This window comes from Saccostrea echinata, unplaced genomic scaffold (assembly GCF_033153115.1).
Source record: "Saccostrea echinata isolate AGI-Se365-2 ecotype Australia unplaced genomic scaffold, CSIRO_AGI_Sech_v1 ptg000002l, whole genome shotgun sequence".
In the NCBI taxonomy this organism is placed as follows: Eukaryota; Metazoa; Mollusca; class Bivalvia; order Ostreida; family Ostreidae; genus Saccostrea; species Saccostrea echinata.
Genome location: NW_026889751.1, coordinates 10435958 through 10455661, shown reverse-complemented (window position 1 = coordinate 10455661; position 19704 = coordinate 10435958). Strand labels below are relative to the sequence as shown.

Genomic DNA, 19704 nt, shown 5'->3' with positions numbered 1-19704 from the left:
AAAATATTCACTCTTTCACCCTTGAAAACAATTTTGCCCTTTTACAATTTGATTAGACACTTTTATGTTTAAAAGATTTATGCTGCCTTCTTTGAATTTGTCCCGTTTTAAATTCACCTATTTGTAAGGAGGGCAGAATGAGAAAAATAAAACTTAACTGGGGCGAAAAATTTCCAGAACAAAGTACCATTACTTGCCTGCCTGTTGTACTATAACTCCTCCAGCCTTACAATATTCTATAATCATTGGTTTCATGCGATACCCCCCCCCAGTGGATTGATGGTCTCTTTTCTAAATTATATGCACTTTCTAAAAAGAATGAATTTGTCAATTTATAAAATTTAGTATCACAAGTTAATAAAGACAGTAAAACAATGTTAACAACATTTATATGCAAATGAACCTCTGTACAAATCACTTACAAATGATTGACAACTTGTATGGAATATATCGAATACCCTTTTGACATTTTGAAACTCAGCGTTAATAATATTCCATACATGATTGAGCTGTCACCTGATGAACCTTTTAATTCTTTTCTATTTTTGATATGCTTTCCATGTATATGTATTATAAGAGTAAATGTAAGTCCAAAAACTTATTTTGTGACATCAATTTCATACCTGTATTTGAGTTGCCTTTTTGAGGATTCCGGGTAGATTATTCAAAGTCAATGTACATGTAGTCTTAGATGTTGCATTTCTCTTGTACTTTAGCTATAAAATAAATCTTAATGTATACAATTGTGTAAGATGAAAGAATATTTCAAACACTGAAACAGACCAAAACTTTAACCAAAATATCCTCTATAAGGCCAAATAAAAAAATATGTGTGGTTCCAGTTACCCGACGGTCCCTATTTTATACCCCCGACCCTAAACTTTTTTCCGGCGATTTTCATATTTTATCCGCAATTTTCCCCGCTTTCCGTCATCGGCTCCGGTATTAGTTTTAGTTTCAGCAATGATGGCCTCCATGCAAAACATCGTTTCAACACTTAGTGCAAGTGTTCAATTGATAGTGTTAAATCTAAAGCAAGCTAGCATAGCACGGAAGCATTCCTTTTTTCCAGCACCATGTTCTTTGTTTTGTTTTGTTTTTGCTTGCCAAAATTAAATAAATATACGTTCACAGACGGCTGGCCAGGTAATATGCCTTTGGGAGTTAGGGAGAAAATAACATGAGAAAACATCATTTGATTGCATTGATTATGCAAGAAATACCCCAATGTGTAAGATAAATTAACTTGTAAATTACGAAATAATTTAAATCAGGATTGTTTCTTTTAAACCAAAAGTAGAAAAAAAAAGCAGTTGATGAGGAAAAGTGAAAAACAAGACATCTGAATTTACCTGAATAAAGTCAACTCGCATAGTACCAATATATAAGAGAAATGAGCTTGGAAGTATAAAGTGTTCAATGAGGCAAAAAGTTTTCATTGTAAGAATTTAAAATTTTAACAATATTAAATATATTTCCTCTGACAGCTCTTAGCAGTGCTCTATGCCCGTTTTCTAGTTTATCGTTCAAAATTTATTATTAAAGTAAGAATTACTCTGGATAAAAGTCATTAATTTCCTTTATAAACATGGATTAAAACCTCGAACTTTTTTTTCACAAAAAGAAATTATTAAGATTATTAGTGTGTTTATTATTTTTGATTTAATAATATTTGTTTCAAATTCATAACTAGGGTGTCCCTACCAATGTTGACTTGTATATTATCACGCCACATCTAAACGCCACTTGCACAGCAGTGAGTATATTATTTAGAAAAATTTAGAAAATCATTTTGTAAAAATTAAAAAAAAAAAAAAATCCCTACCTACCTACCCTAATTTTTTTGGAGGTGTAACCGGAACCACACATATTTTTTTGTTTGGCCTAACATGCTCTCTAAATTGAAGAATATGGTCATATAATTGCAGTCATATGAATTTTGTTCAATGATAAATGCAGAGAGAATTTGCAGAGTATATAAAGAAAGTCTTATCTATGGAACGCCATAGCTGCCTGAAGGTCATTTTCATATTATATGAGGTGGAATAATCTTTATGTGAAGTGGTGAAGTCATTATATATAGTGGTAAAATCATTATATTCAATGAAAACTTTATTATATGCAGTGGTTTTATCATTATATACAGTGATAAAATCATTATATTCATTGAAAAGTTTATTATATGCAGTGGTTTTATCATTATATACAGTGGCAATATCATTATATGTAGTGGTTAAATAATGTAATGAAGTGATAATATCGATACATTATGTTGTAAAATCATTATATGCAGTGGTTTTTCCATTTTATACATTACTGATATCTTTCTGTGATGTGATGAATTCAATATATACAGTACAAACATAATTTGTGTGATAAAGCAATCATTACATTGTATGAAACCCGCTGCATGTGGAGTGCCAAGTTAATTTCATTCAGTGCGACACCTTTACATGAAGTGAAAAATCTATTAAGTGCAGTACTAATATCATTATATTATATAGTAAAATTATTATATATATTCCTTAAATCATGCTTTGCAGTAGTAACATCTTTATATGAGGTGGTTAATTAATTATATGATGTTGTTAATTTGTTATATGATGTGCTCAAATCTTTATATGCATTAGACGTTTCATGTTATGCAGTGGTAACTTCTTTATCATCATCTAAACTGGTTCTTTTATTTAAAAAAATGCGCGGAGTTCCAGTTTAAAGAGTGTTTGAAAATAGGAAACCCGGGCCGTGGCAAATTAAAAGCCGGGACTATTCGAGATTTTTCTAATTTCTGATTCTATTATACAGCTTCCTGATTTTATCAACTGTGTTGAAATTTTAAGACTCATTTTTATAGGTTAATGTGTATTCGCTGTATAAATTGCATTTAATTTTAAAATACTTAGTTATTTAGATTTTCTTGGCGATTGTTGATTTCCAAGTTCAGTGGTGGATCCAGGAATCTTGAAAAGGGGGGCCCGAAAAGTTTTTGGTCGGGGTAGGTAGCCAACAGCCAAACCAAAAAACAATTGATTTATTAAATCTTATGTATATTTTGGACACAAGGGGGGGGGGGAGGGCGGCGGGCCCCATAGGCCCTCTCTGAATTCGCCCGTGAGGTTGGTAAATCGGGTAGGCAATCAAGTAGACATTTTACGTGTTTTGTTTGTTTGTTTGTTGTTTTTTGTTTGTTTGTTTGTTTTTTTTTGTTTTTTTTTGTTTTGTTTTGTTTTTTTTTTTTTTTTTGCCATATTTGACAGAAAGCTTATAAACTTTTAAATCATTCTGATGTTAAAAATTATTCATTCTTTGAAAGGCATTTTTTGAGTGAAATGACACGTTTAAGAAAAACCGGTTCACATAGGTGTCGGAACCGGGGGGGGGGGGCTATTGCCCCCCTCTTTTTTTTTTTTTTTTTACAAAGGTAGACATAATATAGGCATTGAAAATTCGGGCGTAGGTCTAGCTTCCCCCTCCCCCTCCTCACTTTCTACAGGCACGATTCATTGTAGTGAAAGAAGGTTAATTGGTAGTGTTTAAAAGAATTTGGTACTGAAAGATGTTCGACCAACCCCCCAACCCCCATCCACCCACCCACCCACACCCCCGAAATAGGATTTTCGGGTTTGGAGAAAGAACAATTTTCCTTTTTTTTTTTTTTTGCTTGTCAAGTTTTTTTTTCAGGTTTGATTTTTTTTTCTATTTCAATTAGCCACCCCACTATCAATTTCCTTCCGACGCCAATGGTTCATTAAAATCGGATTTGATCTCCCGGAAGTCAAACATAAAAAATCCGAAATACTTATTCATTATCTACATGCCATTTGATAAAATATAAATTGATTAAAGAATTATCACATATACATGTAATTATAGGACTATTAATGCAAAGCCTTGTGTCAAACTTTAATCACGCGTAAGTTGCTTGGTTTAAGGATATCCGATCCTCAGCCTTGAAGGATAACTCTTAATTTTATCATTTTATTCAAAAAGGCTAAAATGATTTTAATTTGGTTGTTTGTTTGCTGTTGAACGTCCCTCTCGAGAATTTTTCACTCATATGGAGACGCCACAATTTGCCAGTGGAGAGCTGCAAATTTTGTCCTATACTCGACACTTACGGCCATTGAGCAGTGAGGGATTTTTTTTCGTGCCAACACCTACTGTGGACCTCAGTTTATGGCTTTATGCGGTCTCTTACGAAGGACCGGTCTCAACGTCCCACTGTCGGATTCGAACCCGTGACGTAAGGATTGACTCCTCATTCCGCGTCTCTTAGAGCAGACACTCTAATCACCGTGCCACGTTGGCGACGGCAAAGATGAAACTTGAAAATGAAATGTTTTCATGCAGCAATTTTTATTTTAAGCATTTCAATGTGATTTAAGGTTTTCTGAAGTCTTAGAAACAGTCTTATAAATAGTTGATATTAGTAATTTAACACCCCACCCCCACCCCCCACCCCACCCCGAAAAAAGTATTAAACAAATTACATATTTAACGTAATCCAGTTTCTTTCCATCTACTAACAAATAGATACATGTACCAGTGCACATTTGCATATTATGAAATTAGAAATGATTTATGGTGTTTTGCACCAGGTTCTTCCCGGATGATCGGATCTGGTTTAATAATCCCTTTTTTAATGAAAATGTGTATTTTGCATAAAAATAGCATTTTCAAATAAAGAAATAACTATAAAAAAAAAGTTTTTTTTTAGTTAAAATACAGTGTTTAACATCGGAATAATTTTTAAGTTTATTAGATTTTTATCAAATATGTCAAAAAAAAAAACACACACACACATAAAATATCGCCAACCCAGTCTACCCATTTTACCAACATGGAAATCAACAATCGTCAAAAAAAAAATCTAAAATACTAAGTACTTATAGCACAATGGATAAAATATTAAATCAGAAAATTGAAACTGCCTACCAATTTTACTTGAAACCAAAAATCGTAAAGAAAATCTAAAAAACCAAATATTTAAATACAATTTTTACAGCGAAAACACATTAGCCTAAAAAAAGAGTCTGAAAATATTTTAAATCAGAAATTTGAAAAATCTCGAATAGTCCCGGCTTTTAATTTGCCATGGCCCGGGTTTCCTATTTTCAAACACTCTTTAAACTGGAACTCCGCGCATTTTTTAAAAATGTTTTTGCAAGAGGACCAGTTTAGATGATGATAAAGAAGTTACCACTGCATAACATGAAACGACTAATGCATAAAAAGAATTGACCACATCATATAACAAATTAACAACATCATATAATTAATTAACCACCTCATATAAAGATGTTACCACTGCAAAGTATGATTTTAGGAATATATATAATAATTTTACTATATAATATAATGATCTTAGTACTGCACATAATAGATTTTTCACTTCATGTAAAGGTGTCGCACTGAATGAAATTAACTTGGCACTCCACATGCAGCGGGTTTCATACAATGTAATGATTGCTTTATCACACAAATTATGTTTGTACTGTATATATTGAATTTATCACATCACAGAAAGATATCAGTAATGTATATAATGGAAAAACCACTGCATATAATGATTTTACAGCATAATGTAACGGTACTATCACTTCATTACATTATTTAACCACTACATATAATGACATTGCCACTGAATATAATGATAAAACCACTGCATATAATAAAGTCATCAATGAATATAATGATTTTATCACTGTATATAATGATTTTATCACTGTATATAAAGATAAAACCAATGCATATAATAAAGTTTTCATTGAATATAATGATTTTACCACTATATATAATGACTTAACCACTTCACATAAAGGTTATACCACCTCATATAAAATGAAAATGACCTTCAGGCAGCTATGGCGTTCCATACTTATCATTGGGAAATAAGCAGGTCCAGTGCAATATCTTAATTTAGCTATATAGCTTGAAATAGCTATATAGCTTTATCAAACTTAATTCAAAATAGCTTGATTTAGCTATTTATATGCAGTTTTTCACAAAAATTATTTTTCTAAGAAATAGACAAAAAGACGCATATATTTGACTATTCATATATGTACTATGGGCTATCGAAACAACAAGCAAAATCAAAGATAGCTCTAACTTTGCAACTTTTGAATACTTTTAAGCAAAAGATAAATTTCTATTGTTTGAGTAACTGTCCACTACCTTGTGTGACATGTGTGACATTGAGACATGGATAAGTATGATTGCTTCTCATTGTACTGAATTATTACCGGGAGGTCAACATTACCGCTACATTAAGAAAAATTTCAACTCATTACCGCTACATTTTCTCAAATTTTCGGGTGATCATTACCACTACATTTTATGAAAGGAACTAATGCCGACAACAACTAATTACCGCTACATACCGAATCTGCCAGCAATGGCATGGTATTTGAGTTCCATTCAATATAATCTACTCACCATGTATTGAAGTACAATTTGGATCTGAATTCTAATCAAAATGAGCATATATGAGTCTGTTGTCGATTTAGTGTCACATGAATGTCATAGCTACTATTGAGAAGTTTGTGACAAATCGCAGCAATGCAGGATTAGTTATTAATGGATATAAATTTCGTATAAATAAGACTTTTAAACACTCCAAAGTGTGGAGGTGCAGGGAAACAGGTCTTATGGATGTATATATATATATATATACATGTATATTGTACTGTACACGCATAAGACGCTGGCTAATGAAAGAGGCAATGTAGCAGTAATGTATACTTTCAAATGTAGCGGTAATGTATCCTTTTTTTGTAGCGGTAATGTGCATGTAGCGGTAATGAAAATTTTGAAAATGACGTAGCGGTAATGATATGCACCCTTATTACCAATCAATTATCTTGTTGACAATAATGTTGGCCTCCTTTATAATTTCATTGGAGAAGTAACTGTATCAATTGCGTTATGTAGCCCAAAAACTTTTAGAACTTTGAGTACAAAGTCTCTCAAGAAGATTTTAATGAGTGATTTTTACTTGCATCAATTTCAGATGAGTTTATTATATCATCACTGCACTAAGGTGTGACTTTTTGTGCATGCTGAGAAAATTACACATTTAAGAAAATAGTTTGATAATATAGCTAAATTAAGTTATTCTGAATAGCTTAATAAAACTTATAGCTAAATAAAGCTATATAGCTAAATCAAGAGATTGTACTGGACCTGATAAGTGCTTTCAAACATTGAATACTTAAAAAACAAACCCACTGACATGCAACAGCTAAATTTCTGTAGATAAATGAAGCGTATTCTGAGCAAATTATTTACCCAAACAAAGGTGATGCAGTCACAAGATGACGTTCGTACCCATCTGACACTTACACTACTCCTCCTAAATCAGCTGGTAATAACATCATTATCCTCGAATTCAAGAAAAATCTGTTAATAAATTAGTTGGAATGATGATGATAAAACTATTCTAATCAGACATAATATAAGACACTTCTATTTTCCCAAAGAATACACAAAAAACAGGTGACATTTTCTGAATTGTTTACCTGTACTTCGATAGAAATTCTCCTCCTACTTGCTCGCACCCAAGCTTGTATGACACTCAATTTATCCATCGTAAGTCGGAGAACCCTTCGGCTTTGTACAACTGCTTAAACTACATCGCCATGTGTGAGGTACCCGGAAGTTAATATTATTGCTAGCGCTCTCGAGCGCTAGCAACTACGTTAGTCTATATTTCTGGAATACGCATGCTCGACTTCACGGTCGGGCATTCTGGGAAAACTACTGTATAGACTGTGCGATAACAATTTCGTTTTGCCATACAAATATAGATATGATCAGAATTTACACTAGCCTTTCCTGTCTGATATGTGCGATATACATTTCTTACGTTAGAGACAGGCAATACCAGTCTAGATCCGGATTCTGTTTTTTTTTAATTCATTGTCTAACCTACACGTAAAAGTACAAGAAAAACTTAGGTCATATAATGCATAAGATTCTAGACATCTAGCTTTTCTCACAGTTGCACCACCTTCCTGGATATTTCGGCAAACTCGGAAAAAAATATTTTCAGAGTATGTCGGAAAGACATGTCAGTTTAGTTTTTATCATCTGAAAATACATATGATCTGAAGTTTCGTGTTTTGTTGTCTATCCTGCACGTAAATGAACAAAAAGTAACAGTTACTCGGGTCTTATAAAACGAAGACTGTTATTTCTAAAATTGTCATGAGTACCTAGCTTTTCTAATCTACCTTCATTGATTTTTCCGGCAAGTTCGGAAAACCGCCGCAACCTCGGATATGTTTGCCGAGCTTGTCGGAAAGTTCCGAGAAGATGCGATTACTAAAAAAAAAAAAAAAACAGTACCACACAGGAATATTTTAAACTAGGTGCTCATTGGTTCTACTGACCTTTTTTTCACCTCCAAATTGAAATTACAGTAGAATACAGAATGCTTAAAGCACAGTTAGGAGTTATGCCATTGCCGACGTGAAGCCCACTCTTAGATTCACCATTCTGAATTATGACCCCCCCCCCCCCCCCCAGTGCTCCAATGTGCCTTCTTATTAATAATTAATCGATTCAGCAAATTTAACAAATGGTTCAGATATCTTCTGTATTTTATTATGCTACAGCGCTAGCTCACCAATCTTTTTAAAAAGATAAGCTTGTTGTAGTAAAGTATAATGTTTTTATGATCGGGCTCGAGATCCCAATATTCTTACTCTGAGTGGTTGTCAACTATAAACAATAATCTTCAGTTGCATCGTAGACCTGACAGTGTTAACACACCATAAATAACCTGGGAGGTTTTGCGGCTCTTTGAGTTCACCTGCATAGGTGTGCATAGGTGAGCTATCTCTTTTATATTTGTATATAGTTATACAAATACAACATTGGTGTCAGAAGTGTAGTTTGTCAATTAAATTACCCCGCATAGAAGATCGTGCATTTTGGCGCCGTTTTTAAAAATATTTCTCTTTGTCTCATAAAGACAATATTTATTTTGAGAAACCCTTTTTGTTTATTTTGTAGAATTTTTTGAACTTTCTCTTTGTCTCTTAAAGACAATATTCATTTTGAGGAACATTATTTGTTTATTTTGTAGTATTCTTTTTCTCTTTGTCTCTTAAAGACAATATTTTTTTTGAGAAACTCTATTTGTTATTTTCATAAAACACGTTTTTTCAATTTTCTCTTTATCTCTTATAGATAATATTTTTTTTTGAGAAATAATATTTATTGATTTTGTACTAATCCGTTTGAAATTTCTCTTTGTCTCTTCTAGACAATATTTTTTTTTGAGAAAAGCTATTTGTTTATTTTTTATAGATTTTTGGTGGGAAAGCAACTTATTTCTCTTTGTCTTCTAGCCTTGAAGACAATATTTTTTTTTGAGAAATAGTTTGTACATTTTTTTTTTCTTTCCCTTCTATTTTTGTATTTTTCATTTTTTGTGCTTTATTTTTTTTCTTTTTTTCCAATTCATTTTTCCTAGTATACACCTACATGTTTTTGACAATGCAAACCAACATGACTAAATCGTCGGATTGTCTGATGATTTAGTTAAATAAACATCATTAGGAATCATACAAAACAAGTGTATACAGGTATAGAAGCAATTACATCTGCATTATGACTACCCCCATTAATATCAATGAGGCTTCACTAGAAACATTAAAAACAATCAGAAATATAGGAGACAAAAGGGCAAAAGCAATATTAGAGATCAGAGATAGAAAGGGAGAAATAACCTTGGAAGATCTAAAATTAATTCCCAATATCCCAAGTACAATCTGGGATCCTCTGGTAGAAGAAGGATTAATTATTGTACCATCCATTCTTAGACATTCTGACAATACAGAACAAATTTCAGATCAAACAAATACATCAGACATTCAAACAACAAAAGCCTCAGAAGATCCCCAAAATAAATTGTTAGAAAAAATCCAAGAGTTAGAGAGAGAGTTATGGGCAAAGGATGGAAAGATCAGAGAAAGAGAGATTCTGATTAGAGAGAGAGAGGATGAAATTAAGGAGAAAGACGAGGAACTAACTTTATTACATAAGAGCACAATTGCTAGTCGAGAGAAAGCAGACCGAATGTTTGAAGAGATGCAAAAAAAGTTTGAAATGAAAGAGAAAGAAATGAATGAGAAATTTTCTATTAGAGAAAGAGAGTTAGATGAACAAATGCAAAGATTTGTAGATCAGAAAGAAAGGGTACAAAGATTAGATGAAAAAGAAAGAACAGAGAAAGAGGAACAATTCAGGATAAGAATGAGAGAACTAGATCTTAGAGAAAAAGAAATTGAAAAGAGAGAAAGAGATTTAAGACAAATGAAAGCAGAGAGAGAACAGGAAGAATACATTTCACACATAAATAGGTTAGCTCCCCAAAATGTTTACCATAACGGTGAAAAAACAGAAGATAAGAGAAGTAATGCGAAAACACCTTGCAGTCCAGCCACTCCCAAATTGTCAACTTATGATGGGAAATCAGAGTGGAAACCCTATTTTGTACAGTTTAACCATATTGCAAAGAAATACATGTGGAATGAAAAAGAAAAATTAGACAAATTGATAGAATGTTTAAGAGAGAAAGCTTTAAAATTCTTCAGTTCTAGACCAGAAAATGTACAAAAAGATTATAACATCTTATGCCAGAAAATGAAGGAGAGGTTCGACAAGAAAGATCAGCCCCACATCATCAGGCGGCAGTTACAAGAAATAAAACAGAACGTAGACGAAACATTAGAGGAATTCGCTGAAAGAATTGAAGAGCTTACAACTGAAGGCTACCCGGACACCCCTGAGTACTTTAAGAGCACCATTACTATTGATGCCTTCCTAAGGGGCTGTACTGAGAAAAGAGCAGCACTGGTCACTTTAGACAAAGATCCAAAAACACTAGATGAGGCAGTACAACATATGAAAAGTGCCATCACTAACCAGAAGTTAATAATGGGGCCTAAAAAAGAAGTCAGAAGAGTTACCTTTGAAGAGAAATCAGAAGAAATTCCACCTATAATTAAACACCAAGAAGATGCGAGCATAAGGGTTATCAACAGAACAACACCTAAAACTGTACCTTCAATGGAGACAAGAATGACAGCTCTAGAAAATGACAACAAAGAGTCCAAGAGATTGCTTATGGAAATTTTAAAAAGACTGAAGGTGACTGAGGCAGAGAGGGAATCAAGACCAAGATACAGATCACCATCACGGTCTCCTACAAGATACAGATCACCATCACAATCTCCTACAAAAGATGGTCAATCAAGATCATATAGTCCTGAGAGAGAGAGAAAGAGTGAATGTTTCAAGTGTGGTGAGATAGGTCACTATGCAAGAGACTGTTTACATCAAGCATACTCAAGACAAAGATCACCTTTACAAAACAGATCACCTTCACAGTCACCCATAAGATCACAAAGAAATTTAAACTTTCAAGAGCTGAGGAAGTAGGCCATTCTTCAGCTCACATCAATACACCAAGGCCAGAACCCCATACTAAATTTAAATCCCATAAAATGTTTGAGTACAAAACCCTTTATGTTCCAGTTAAGGTTCAAAATGTTACAACAGATGCTGTACTAGATACTGCAGCACAAATTTCTGTTATTAGTACAGATCTTTACAAGAAATTAATTCCTAATCCAGAAATCAAAGGTCATGTTCTTTTAAAGGGTACAAGCAAAAGCAATTTAGACTCTAAGATCTGTCAGAATGTACCTTTATCATTAGGAAATATCACAACTAGGTGGAACTTTGTGGTTGCAAATATAGAAGATCCCATTATATTAGGCCTTGATTTTTTAGAGCACAATAAGGCAAATATAAATTTGCAAGATTTTTCTTTGTCCATCGGAAATTGCAGCATCTCTGCAAAATGTGCTGCAAATGAAAACAAAGAAAAGATAAAAATTTTCAGAGTTCAAATGAAAAAGAAAGTTGTGATTCCACCAAGATCTAGTATTTATACACAAATTAGATTTGACAAATTACCTGATTTTGACATTGTTATAAGTCCTTGTAAGATTCAAAAAGGGCTGTTGTCACCAAATTGTGTCAATAAATATGATCAAGATTTCATTCTAATGAAAAACCCAACAGACAGATTTATTACTGTTGAGAAAAATTCAGATGTGGGTATTGGAATGCAGTTAGATCAAGTTATAGATTCAGAAGATTCAGAGACAAATAATGATAATGAAGAACAAGTTGATATCAGAATTTTAGATGTTGACAATATGAGTTTAGAGCAAATTAAGAAAAGCATTCCAAAACATCTAACAGACATGTTTGAAAGATCAATCCAAAATCTTACAAAACAACAGTGTATCATATTTGCAAAATTTATTATTTCTTATCAAGAAGTTTTTGCAAAAAATGAATTTGATATGGGTTCATTTAATGGTGACATAAAGCACAAAATTGACACAGGTACTGCAAAACCAATCCGACATAAGTTACGAAGAACTCCATTATGCTTTGAAAAAGAAGAAAAAGAGCATTTAGATCAAATGTTAGAGAAGGGTATTATTGAACCATCTTCGTCAGACTGGGCGTCATCTCCATTATCGAAAAATCTCGCGAGTCACGTGACGAGACTTACAGACCTTAATGCAGTCCGAATTTGCTTGGTTCCAATGGAAATCTTGAGGAAGGGAGCATTCATTATTTATTGTTGTAAGAAATGCAAATAGGTGATATCACCTATTCGAATTGGTGATATCACCTATTCAAATTGAATAGGTGATATCACTTATTCGAATAGGTGATATCACTTATTCGAATAGGTGATATCACCTATTCAGCACGAATAGGTGATATCACCTATTCGAATAGGTGATATCACCTATTCATTTCCAATAGGTGATATCACCTATTCGAATAAGTGATATCACCTATTCGAATAAGTGATATCACCTATTCGAATAGGTGATATCACCTATTCAATTTGAATGAGTGATATCACTTATTCGAATAGGTGATATCACCTATTCGAATAGGTGATATCACCTATTCGAATAGGTGATATCACTTTTTGGCAGTAAATACCAAAACGGCGCCTCATAGATTTGTAAATTACACAATATTACACACCAGATCATAAAAAATATATTTCTTAAAATATCTAACAATGAGATCTTTTTATTTACATCATAGTTTAAAATATCATTCTCACTGATCTCATTTACTCAGGGAAAGTGCTTGGGAAATAGATCAAGTAAGATCAAAATTACAGATTGGACATTTAATTGAAATTAATATTAGAAATAAATTGTTAACTTACCAGAAGGAGAAGAAAAGTCGGTCTCTAAGAAAATGTCAAAGTCAATATGTCAGATCACTAGATACACATTACTGACCAACCTCTGGACAAAGAATGTCCAGAAAAACCAAGAACCTTCTGGAGGGAAAAACATGAACCAATCCCCAAGTAAAATACAAACTAAAACACCAATGAAATGAAAAGATACATCCAACATTAGGCCTGGATATAACTAATGACATAAGGCCATTTCTATCTATATACACCTATTGACAGACCATGTGTGAATGTACACAAAAGCTTTTAAACTGAATAATTATATTATTTAATATGTGCATTTCAAATCAAAATAAATATGAAATATGACACTTATAATACATGTAAATAATATAAATACATGTACGTAATATATACATGTATGCAAAGCAAAAATAATAAAATATGCCACAAACACAGCTAAGCGAGTTGAGAGTGGAATATATAGTTGAATATAAGGTCTCCATTAAATTTGTCAAAAATATGGGGTGAAAAAAAACGTGTTTAAAGTAATTTCTTTGTCATTCAAGGAAATTTTAAAAATATTTTAAATTAAGAACCCTCTCTCTATTGCACACCGAGAAGTTCTGATTCGGTGGTATTTTTTTATGCAATAAATATTAGCGTATAGAGTAATCTGCCCCTAGAAATACAATATTTAACAGCAATCTACAGTTATTTTTTTTTATTCAATTTGTAACCAATCCAAACATTCTTAACATTTTAATAGGCAAAGATAAATTAATTGAGCACTTTTTTGCATGTACTTTCCTAACATAAGTAAACAACAGTGACTTCTATTCATCAATACTTCATTATCTTTGGACATTACGTTTGAAAATGAAATGGATACGCTCAATATATACTCCTTCATACAACAGGGATGTGTTGTGCGAGATCGCATCACCTTTAAAATAGCACTCAAAAATGTCGTTTCGGAACAAAATAAATTCACTCTTTATCTGTTTGAAGGAATTCTGCGCACCAGAAGTCACCAAAATGGTACCCATTTCAAAAGAAATCCTGGCATAGAGAAGGTACGTATACGCCTCCCAAATTCTCCCTGTACCCCCCTCTTTTTTTTAGAAACCTGACAAAGGTCCAAGGTACATGCTTAAATAATGTGTTAATTCAATTGACTTAGCAATTTTTTATCTAGAGAATAATAATTTTCTGATATTTGTGAGGCACTGTAAAACACCGTGACCTCATTCTAGCCTTCAGTCCCATACATTTTAAATCTACAATTTCAACAAGGCTCAAATTTCAACATTTTTTTTTTTATTAAAACCTCATTAATGATTAAGATTCATGACATGTCCCTTAGCAGGACAGGAACACAGTGCGTAGCAGTCTGATCTGTAGTAATTGTCTATAACGTTAGTGCATGAAACATAAGCGATCACACACGTTGCTTAGAGCTCCTGAGAAGACTTTGGTGGTTTGTCCAGATCGTTAACGGTTGTGGGTAATACTTTATCCTTTGTTTCTGGCAACCACATGAAGAGAAACGTAAGAATCAAGCACAAAATTCCAAAAGTTAATCCTGGTCCCCAAGGCACGTGTAGAGCCTGAAAAACAAAATATAGCTTAATCTGTTTTAAAAATTAAAGGCAAAAGCGAATAACAAAATATATATAAACGCACGCACACTGAACTACAACAGCTCTTAAGATATATATATAATATGCAAAATTTTTAATAATTTTCACATTGATGGCTTGGACACATCTTTGTGACATATGGGCAGACAGACATGCGAAATTCAATATTTCGCCCTAGCGGTGGTAGAAATAATTAATCAACTGAACACTTACAAAAGAGGAGGCAAATGGCGACAGAATAGACCCAATCCGACCAGCAGTGGACGACAAACCAAGGCCCGTGCTTCTGTAAAGCCAACAGAAAATATCAATATTTTTAAGAAAATGTCCTCAAAGTGGGCTAGCTTCCCTGTTCTCTGATCCTTACCTTAAGTTGGTTGGATACAGCTCTGGGGTTATGAGAAACAGGCACGAAAAAGCACCAGCAATTCCGAACATCCCCACCAGACTAAATATCAAAGACAGGGTACTTAGGTGGACTACAAGAGATAGAAGTTTTTTTTTGTTATCAGCATATACAATACTTAAGTATGTCCAAGACGTTTACGAGATTACGAGAATCAATTTGATCAAACATCATTATATTTCCAAGATGTAAATAACTTCGCAAATGACAAGCGAATCAATGGATGAATATTTGAAGTTGCATATTAAAGAGCAAATTATATTTATAACATAGGTAATCAAAGACTACAGAGTTCAATTCAATGAATGTTGTCTTTAAGTAAGGCAAAACCCCATATTAAAGTAATAATTTAGTAGTGTGCATCCCTAAATGCAACATTTATCATTTAATATGCAATTTTGGTCTGATAGGGCTTGTAGTTAATTGGGAATGGACTTGTTCTAAAATCTTTAGAATAGTCACTCTTGCAGAAAATGGAAGTCAAATCCAGCATGTGAAACAAGTTTGAAAGTGTTCATCCATTTATGCATCATCCATGCAAGTTTGGTCTAGGTAGAGCTTGAAGTTACACTGGAATGAGTCTGCTCCAAAAACTTTATCCTGGTCACTCATCAGGAAAATGTAGGACTAATCCAGCATCTGAAGCAACTCTGGTAGTGTGCATCCCTTTATTCATCATCCATGCAAGTTTGGTTCAGGTAGGCTGTATAGTTTCTTTATAATGGACCTGCTCCAAAAACTTCAACCTGGTCATTCATCTGGAAAATGCAGGTCAAATCCCACATCCAAAGCAACTCTAGTAGAGTGCATCAATAAATGCATTTTAAATTCAAAGTTGGTAAGCATAGGGCATATGTCTCTTTAAAATGAACCTGCTCCAAAACCTTTAACCTGATCACTCATCAGGAAAATCTAGGTCATATCCAGCCTCCGAAGCAAGTCCAATAGTGTGCATCTTTAAATGTATCATTCATGCAAGTTTTGGTCAAATAGTTACCATAGAATGAACCTGCTCCAGAAACGTTAACCTGGTCACTCATCCCTGAAAATGAAGGTCAAATCCAGCATCCGAAGCAAGCCTGGTAGTGTGCATTCTTAAATATATCATCCATGCAAGTTTGATCAATTTAGGGCTTATAGTTACTTGGAAATGAGACCTGCTCCAAAAACTTTAACCTGGTCATTTTTTAGCTGAAATTGGAGCATCTGAAACCTTGACTGGTACAATGAAACACACTAGAAGCATCGTCTATGCATCTCTGTTTCATTTAGGGCATAGAATTACGTGTACTTAAAAAGAATTAACCTGGGACGCCAACACCGACGGTATTGCATAAGCCCCCACCCCCTTCCCCACTCCGTTGAAGTGAGCTTAAAATATGAATGCAAGTTGTATTTTTACCTGCAAATTTCAAAATAAGTGCAGATGCAATGAGGAAGAGTCCTGAGAGGGCGAAAAATCCAATGGATGTATATCTTCTACCTATCCTAAAGGAAATTTGTATCAAAATTTATTTGCTTTAATTTGCATTCACACGTGTTGTTTTTTATGTAAAGTTGCAAAATTCAGTTTGTTAATTATGTCACTTTCGTTCAATAACTCACTTTCCGACAAGATACCAAAGGACGAACTGGCTAGGAATTTCTGCCAAAGCATTAAGGAAGAAATTCAGAAATCTGTTTCCTGATAAACTACTGGACATCAGGTACAGGGCGTAATAAGACAAACTGACGACAAACCTAGTTAAAAAGAACAACAAAATGTTAACTTGTGTGACGTTGTTCAACATGTTAAATTTTATTCCGAAAATCTGACGTTTTCCAGGCATTTTTCATGATTTTGATATTTGACGTGCCAGGAAAACGCACGTCAAATATCAAAATCGTGAAAAACGCCTGGAAAACGTCAGATTTTTCAGACTAGTTAAATTTCTGTTGCACTTTTAAATGAAAAATCATAATCTATTCTAAAAGCTGGCAATGTTTACCAAGCAGTCCACAGGATAAAAGATATGACTAAAACTCTTCTTTTTCGTACAATGTCGAGGATATTGTATTTTTCTGTAATTGAGTCGTCTGCACTGTCTGCTATTTGATGATCTGAATTCACAAGCAATTGCTCTCCCTCCTTTACTGGCGAGTATAAGTGCTTCAGAATCTGTTCTGGATCCTTTTTATTCCATTTTGCTGCTCTAATTATCCAAACTTTTATCTCTTCGTCTTTGCCATTCGCCACCAACCACCGTAAAGATTCGTGCTGTAACCTGGGATGTTTTAACAACATTTATTAAATAACACGCCTCGAGGAGAAGCAAGTGGACATTATTCTTAATTGCCAGACTCACCAATGCGTTCCCAGACAATGGATGCCAATCAGACCCACCAGAAGCTGTAAGTATCTCCAGGATTGGTCTTGTAGGAGGTAGCCGAACAGAGAGAGGGACGCTATACTCACCGCCCACATTAAAGCACCTATCAAGGTAGTGGTAGCTCGGAATTCCGTTGGAAACATTTCTATAATCAGAGAACCTTGTGCCATCTGGACTCCCTGAGTACAAATGTGTAGATGTTGTTACCTTATAAACGTGAGATTTTTCTTAGATACTAATAAGCACTAATTCAATTTTAATTGTTTCCGAAGTATGAAGAGACCCATGAATTCATTTCCCCCACGAAATGTAAAATTTCAAATATATGACAAGACAGCTTTCATCAACCACAAAATCAAATCCCACAAACCAATATTTTTCGTCAAACCATGAAAATTTATCCGCACGAAAATATTGATTTTACAGTATTCCACTCTAAACAATATAATCTATTTCACTGCTCTAGATTACCCATTAGTTGGTACATTTGAAGAAGTTAAATTGACTACCTGTTGAAATGCACCAATGAGGAATCTCAAAATAACAAACAGTGCAAAGAAGGTGTTGAAGGCAAGACCAAGGGAGCAGACGGTCAGAGCTATGAAACAGAAGCACGTGACTCCATGTCTGCCACTTTTATCTACAATAACAGAAAAGATGGTGGCTCCCAGCATCTGGCCCACCATGACCACAGCAGTGGACATCTGCCCCAAACTTTCTCTGTCACATATCAGGTCCCACTACAAGAAAGGGGGACATCGTGTATTGTGATTGTAAGCATATACATTGTACAAAAATCACTAATAGCGAAGTGCCAAGGACAGTCTGTTTTCTTTTTCTTTAAGCGCTATTCGTTATATACTCGAACACAATAAGTTCACAATACGTTTAAAACTACAGGGAATAAAAATCTCTTTGCTATAAACGTAAATTCTTTATATGCGTGTTCGGTGTAAGTGTTTTACTGTAGTAAAAATTCAGCAGTTATGAAATCACCTCCGTGACCGCAGTTTGTGGTCCGTCGTATTTGTAGCCATTTGGACAAGGGGTATTTGTAGACTCCGATTTATTCAGTGAGTTGGTTATGTAGGTGACGTCACATGTCTGTGGTTCTATTAGCACCGATGCATTAGAAGGTGCAGTAAAATTCTTACACTGGAAATTTGGAGGATATCCTGCAACATAAATTAATTGATACAGTTAAAAACTAATTTAGAAATACAAATTTAACCAAATGGATCATGCAATTTCATCTACATTTTTATCAAACGTGTTATGACATCATCTTTGATTCTAGAGTAACAATAACAATGAAAAAGTCAGAAACAAGGTTTGTTCTTCAGTGTATCCGTTTTTGTTTTTGTTTTTGTTTTTTTTAAGCATTGAATACCTTGTAGTTTACGAACTCTTATTTGTCGATGCTGGAAAAAAGAGCTGTTCTTTGTGGCAATATATGTATAAAAATTTACACAGGGCCCTCGCCATTTTCTGGAAAAGGGGGTGTCTGAGAGAGGTACCTCCTCTTCTAAGTTAAAAATTTGTTTTAAAAATGGGTATCGTATTTGAATGGGTTCTGGTGAAATCTTAGTCATTTTTTCACATATTAATTATCAAATAAATAAAACCTAGCAGCATTCCTTCAAAAAGAAAAATATTGATTCTAATTTGTCTAAAAAAATAATACATGTATTGTATTTTTGTATGTGTTTTCAATTTTTCTTTCTAAAAGGGGGTGCGATCGCACCCAACGCACCCCCTGTTCCGACGGTGTTGTAAAATACTCACTATTTACCAAAGAAATACAGATAGGTAATTTCAGCCATTTGAAGTAGAACGTTTCACTCTTCGATTTAGATATCACTTTTTAATGCAATATAATATTTATTATTTGAAGCAAAGAAAAAAAATTGAGTTGGCGAAAACTTTTTTTTTTGGAAACATAAGACTTAGAAAATATTGTGGAAAACCAGACTTCTTGGGATTTTCAGAGACTCAAGTAAAGAAATCAAGCAAATATTCAAAATGTAA

The 19704-nt window shown here is 33.7% G+C and overlaps 2 protein-coding genes across 2 annotated transcripts; one reads left to right on the top strand and one right to left on the bottom strand.

Annotated features, from left to right (window-relative positions):
* The first annotated feature begins 9618 nt into the window (after positions 1 to 9618).
* On the top strand, positions 9619 to 11451 carry LOC133204238 (trichohyalin-like). The gene has a single exon (XM_061339983.1). The coding sequence runs from the start codon at positions 9619 to 9621 to the stop codon at positions 11449 to 11451; it is 1833 nt and encodes a 610-aa protein (XP_061195967.1).
* Positions 11452 to 14637: 3186 nt separating this feature from the next.
* Positions 14638 to 19499, bottom strand: LOC133204227 (solute carrier family 22 member 7-like). The gene is made up of 10 exons (XM_061339973.1): positions 19469 to 19499; positions 18673 to 18851; positions 18186 to 18416; positions 17653 to 17855; positions 17296 to 17571; positions 16913 to 17047; positions 16710 to 16795; positions 15269 to 15380; positions 15115 to 15187; positions 14638 to 14868 (listed from the first exon to the last, which is right to left on the bottom strand). The coding sequence occupies exons 1-10, from the start codon at positions 19497 to 19499 to the stop codon at positions 14713 to 14715; spliced, it is 1482 nt and encodes a 493-aa protein (XP_061195957.1). The 3' UTR covers positions 14638 to 14712.
* Positions 19500 to 19704: the final 205 nt, after the last annotated feature.